We start from the raw sequence: 5,936 nt of genomic DNA, 5'->3' as shown, positions 1-5,936 counted from the left end.
TGAGACATGAAAGAGACACTAAGGAGACCCAGTTCTTGTATTTTAGTTTTTGGCCGTTTCTTCAGAACAAACCACTGCTCACACAAAGGCAGCTGCGGCCATAAGCTGCTTCTGTTACTGCTCCATTGTTCAGCAGTTTCTGTCGCACCAGGGTTCATATTAATCGAGTCAAAGCTTCCAAATCTACTCTTTTATCCATTTTAACACCTCTTGCTGTGATTGCAGATGGTGAAAAAAAAAAGACCAAACCCCGATAAATGCAGACCATCATACATGCATCATACATCACAGTTTTATTTATTTAATAATTAACCCCTTATCTTGGTTCAAATGTATATTTATGTGAACACTAAGCAAACCGGGACTAAAATGTAACAAAATATAACTGTTCTTGTTTGGTCCAGATCAAGGCAACCGAACTAAAAGTATGAACACACCACGTATTTTCAGTCTTCTTGAGTATAGTTAGCATAAAGGACCAGGACTAGGGCAATACACACTCAGACAAGAAAAGAGCTTTTATTTCTCAACAATTTTACAGTTTAGATTAAAAACCAAAAACAAAAGCATTTACTTAAACTCAGATTTAAATAACTGTATGGAGTCAAACATAAAAACAAATTCATAACGTGGAGAACCCAGTCTCCCCAAAATAAGAAGTCAGACATAACTAAAACAGTGCTGCTCTAAAGAGGAGGAAGAGCTAAGTGTTCTATGACCAATAAACAGTCACGCATGCAAACATGCGTACACACCTCGGGAATAACGCCATGAATTTCCTTTTTGTATTTAAACCAACAGTCTTGCAAGTCTGTCAGTGTAAGCCAACCTTCCATGTGCACCATTCTGTGCAATTTAAAGTGCTGTACTGAATGCCCTGGTGATCATGACCCAGCTTGGTATTTAATACTTGAACATTCAGACTGTTGGATTAAATTTAACCCTATTTCCTCCAAATTGTAATTCTGTTGTAAGACAGATTCACCCTTTTCTCACAACACAGATGTGCAACAGTAGCTAGAGGTGCTATCAAAGCAAAAATGCAGCACATTGTCAAATAGACACATCTTCCAGTTCACAATAGGACCAGCAATGTAGAAGCTGTTGACGGTATAAGTTTTGTAGCATTATTCTGAGTTAAATGAGAAGTATGCAGAGATGCTTTTGAGGCAGTAAGACATAGGTCACATGTTTCAACACCACATCATGTACCTAACTAGAGCCAGAGTAATGTTAGCAATCACAACTACACATCACAAGTTTTATTCAGTGAAACAGCTGCAGGTGAATTTTAGTGTTAACTGAATGAACAGAAACATTTATCAAGTGAAACTGAAATGAAGCCACTCTACCATAAGCTTGTCAAATCGTAACATTGCAGTACCACTACACCAAGTTGTGATTTGAAGTTCTCCCTCTTCCTGATTAATTTTCAAATAGGTGGTGCTTGTATTTTTTGCAGTATCTGAACACAAGGGAGTTTAATGGGTTCCTTCCAATTTCTAAGATTTGAAAATTAAACAAGGAGTTCCCCATGTAACCATAGCAGTGTAAACAGCTACTTCACCATTTCGGCCTCTGGATTTCAGTCAGAAATAATATGACCCAGGTGTAGCAACCGTTTTCCAGAACAGACCCGATTTCTCATTTGCGTAGAAAAAAAGAAAAGACCTAAAGAAAGACCGCAGGAGGGTGGTCCAAACATGGTTGTTTCCATGGTTACCAGATCACATAGACATGTGCTCAGGCAGCACATAGGAGATGTCATCCCAGGGGTGGCGGTACAGACCCTGCTTCAGCCGTTTCTGGTCCAGATAGTGACCTGAACCACAGCAAACATGAACGTACATGACATTTAAATCCAACGAGCAAAAGAGAGAGAGACAGAGAAAGAAAAAGGTGTCAGACATGAGGACAGACGATTTACCAATGAAGCCCATACTGCGTCCTAGCACAAAGATCCCATTCAGAGCTCCGATTTCCACAAACTCATCTGCCTCGTCTCTGCAAGCACACACAAACAACCTGATAACCACCACAGGACGAGCTGCCCAGACAAAACTCTGCCTCAGGTACCATTCAGATTAATGCAGATTAAGGGATGTTGCCGGTATCCTTTACCGTGTAAACCCTCCACATGTTCTTAGCAAGTCCACAAATGCCACTCCAATAAAACCATCCACATTTAGAATCAAGTTTGGCTTCTGTATAAGAGAAAGGAAAAACACAGAAGCAAAAGAAAAGAAAAACACACTTCCTGGGTTATGGAGGAATGTGGCACTCCTAATTCTAAAACTAATTCTGCCTGTTGAAACTATTTTCTAAAATTTATGGTAACAAGGAGATAAGATCAGAAATAAACCTGCCTGTGCTTTGGTTTAATGTTTTATGGTCTCACAGACAAGACACCCACCCCACACACACACCCACACACCTTGGAAGTGGTGATTTTCTCTACATCAAGGGCATAGTCCAGAAGCTGTGTAGCAGGGAAGTGCTGTTTCACAAAGTCCTTCAGGATCTGCACCCTCATATCAGGGTTATTGATCTGGACAGAGATCAAACATACATGATTTATAGGCATCATGGACATCACCCACATGAGCAAAAGACAAAGACTTTATCTGTAGACTCTCAGATGGACGGTACTAAAGGCTTTCAGATGGATGGCATTAAATACTGTTGCATGTTGTGCCTCCACACTGAGTGTATGCAAACACTGAGTCTTTTCCAATGTGTGCGCCCTCACTGATTTAACCATATGTATGTATGTATGTATGTATGTATGCATGTATGCATGCATGCATGCATGCATGTTTGTATTTGTGTGTACTCATTGATTTGATCATGGTGCATGCGTGTGCGTGCCTGTGCATATATACTGATATGTGCGTGTGTGTGTGTGTGTGCATATAAACTCACTGATTTGACCATAGAGTGTGTGTGTACATATGTATACACTCATTGATCTGACCATGGCGTGTGCGTGTGTATGTATATACATTCACTTATTTGACCATAGAGAGCACACGTGTGTGCGCGCGTATACACACTCACCGATTTGACCCTGTGTCCAATGCCCATAATGAGTTTGCCATCTTTCTTCATCTTGTTGACAAACTCCATAGGCAACAAGCCACTGTCAAAGGCCTTACTGAACTGTTTAGCAGCTGCATCCAGAGCTCCACCAAAGCGGTCTCCCTGTATACATAGACACACCCACTTAGCAGAGTGATCAGACTGAAATAATATTTTTATTTTTATATATATATATATATATATATATATATATATATATATATATATATATATATATATATATATATATATATAAACTCAATACACAGCTCCGGAACTCCAATTTTTTCTTAAATCAACATCTTCCTTCATTTACTTCATTCATTCAAACACACTTCATTCTACTTAATGAGATGCTGAATAGGTGATCACCTAAACAAAATCCTATTCTAATGAGAAACACTATAAAAACCACTGCTGCTGTCATCACTATTCTCTGGCTATAGAAACAGCTGGATGGGAAAAGCAGTGCTAGGACTATCCAAAAAGTAAGTGTAGTCAAAATACAGCTACAGACCATGCCAAAAGAGTTGAGAAGAAAGGTTCTTAATGAGGAAAAGAAGGGTTCAATTGTAGCTTTACTAGCAGAGGGATACAGTGAGCGTCAGGTTGCTTCCATCTTGAAAATTTCAAAAAATACGGTTCATAAGAACAAGGTCAAGCAGCAAAAACATGGGACAACAACAACAACTACAGACTGGCAGAGGTCGAAAACGACTCTCTGCCGACCGTGATGATCGCGACTTTATTCAAATGTCACTTAACTGTAAGATGAGGTCAAGTGACCTACAAAAAGAATGGCATGCAGCAGCTGGGGTGAATTGCAGAGTGAGGATTGGACTGTAGAAGACTGGAGTAAGGTCATCTTCTCTGATGAGTGCAATTTTCAGCTTTGTCCAACACCTGGTTGTGTAATGCTTAGACGGAGACCTGGAGAGGCCTACAAGCCAGAGTGTCTCGCACCCACTGCGAAATTTGGTGCAGGATCGGTGATGATCTGGGGGTGTTTCAGCAACGCAGGAATTGGGCAGATTTGTCTTTGTGAAGGACACATGAATCAAGCTTCCTTCTGCTCTGACAAATGTTCCCCAACTCTGAAGATTGTTTTTTTTCCACAACAGCACAATGCTCCATGTCTCACAGTCAGGTCAATGAGGGATGAGGGACCTCCAGATCAAGACCCTATCATGGCCAGCCCAATCTTCAGACCTATCTCCAGACCTGAACCCCTCTGAAAACCTCTGGAATGTGGACGGATGGTCACAAGCCATCAAACAAAGTCGAGCTCCTGGAATTTCTGTGCCAGGAGTGGTGTAAAGTTACCCAACAGCAATGTGAAAGACTGGTGGAAAGCATGCCAAGATGCCTGAAAGCTGTGGTTAAAAATCAGGGCTATCCCACCAAATATTTTTCTTGACTCATCCCAAGTTGAAATATTAGTACTGAGTTGTTTATAAATGGATATGAGCTTGTTTTTTTTGCATTATTTGTGGTCTGAAATTTCTGTAAATGTTTTATTTTGACCATTAGTCATTTTCATTAAAAAAAACATATATACAATATTTCTATCTGGGATTTGGAAGAAATGTTTCCAGTAGTTTATAGAATAAAACAAAACTGCTCAGCCTGGTCAAACACACAACCCTTCAATTGTAAAACTTCTAGAGCTGTGCGAAACACACACACACACACACACACACACACACACACACACACACACACACACACACACACACATGTTGGTAGGGGATCAAATACTTATTTCACTTAATCAAACAAATTAATTTATAACCTTTATTTAATGATTTTGTTGATATTCTGTCTCTGTTAAAATAAACCTACCATGAAATTATAGACTGTTCATGTCTTTGTAAGGGGGTAAACATGCAAAATCAGCAGGGTATCAAAAAATTAATTATTTTCCCCCACTGTACACACACACACACACACACACACACACACACACACACACACCTAAAGTCACATTAGCAAGACAAAGGGAGGCCGTACGATAGTGAGCAGTCCAGATGTGAGGCTGGAGACGAGGTCTTTGCCCGCACGAGCGCACACGATGGTGTTGTGTGCACCTGACACGGCTGGGCCATGATCTGCCGTCACCATCAGACACATCTCAATGAACTGGCACGCATAGCGAGGCAACCTGGAGTAAATGACATGCCCACACAGACACGCCCCCCAAAACCTTAGTATCAGAACACCGAACAGGCAGACCATTGACTCATAGCTAGCACACACCTCCAAGCTGATACTACTCATTAGTCCACTGAATCCTCATTTGCATGTGTCAACTTAGGTGTGCAAGGTTAAAAGGTTAGGGTTAACCTGTTTGAGTGTGCAAGGCTGGAGGGTCATAGCACTATTTAACTTGCACTGATATCAATGTATATAAACCAGGCAGTAAGGTTTCGCTAGACTCACCGTAACGCATGAAAAGGCTGTTATCTGTTAATATCATGCTACAAAACTGAAGATTTGTATAATCAACATTACTGTGCGCAGTACTGTGCACTGTAACTCATTCTCATGCTGGAATGATGGGGGCCAGCGATCGCATTTTATGGGTAAATGTCTTCAATACTACTTAAATGCAAGCACCATATATTTTAACCATGTAATATATATTTGATAAAGGAACAGATCATCACTGGGAACCAGTCATAAAAAAATTAAATTTCTGTTTAACCGTTTCCTCATGATGTTAAGCCTATTATTTTAAGCCTATTCACAGCTTCATTAACATATATAGCACACAACTCGCTTTCTGATGCGAGTTATCTTTAGGTGTCTAGTTAAGAACAGAGTTCTTGGTTAATTTAGGCTCGCACTTTTAGATTAGT

The 5,936-nt window shown here is 40.3% G+C and overlaps 1 protein-coding gene across 3 annotated transcripts in view; it reads right to left on the bottom strand.

Annotated features, from left to right (window-relative positions):
- Positions 1 to 500: 500 nt before the first annotated feature.
- aclyb (ATP citrate lyase b) overlaps positions 501 to 5,936 on the bottom strand; it is a 29,952-nt gene continuing 24,516 nt past the window's right edge. For all 3 annotated transcript variants that reach the window (XM_035533496.1, XM_035533497.1, XM_035533498.1), the window contains 6 exons: positions 5,089 to 5,239; positions 3,058 to 3,201; positions 2,435 to 2,548; positions 2,122 to 2,204; positions 1,928 to 2,004; positions 501 to 1,822 (listed from right to left, as the gene is read on the bottom strand). In XM_035533496.1, the coding sequence (XP_035389389.1) occupies positions 1,728 to 1,822; positions 1,928 to 2,004; positions 2,122 to 2,204; positions 2,435 to 2,548; positions 3,058 to 3,201; positions 5,089 to 5,239 (664 nt within the window). In that variant the 3' untranslated portion in view covers positions 501 to 1,727. The remainder of the gene's footprint in view (positions 1,823 to 1,927; positions 2,005 to 2,121; positions 2,205 to 2,434; positions 2,549 to 3,057; positions 3,202 to 5,088; positions 5,240 to 5,936) is intronic.

This window comes from Electrophorus electricus, chromosome 14 (assembly GCF_013358815.1).
Source record: "Electrophorus electricus isolate fEleEle1 chromosome 14, fEleEle1.pri, whole genome shotgun sequence".
Lineage (NCBI taxonomy): Eukaryota > Metazoa > Chordata > Actinopteri > Gymnotiformes > Gymnotidae > Electrophorus > Electrophorus electricus.
Note: the sequence above shows the minus strand (reverse complement) of the source record. Positions and strands in the feature narration are given on the sequence as shown.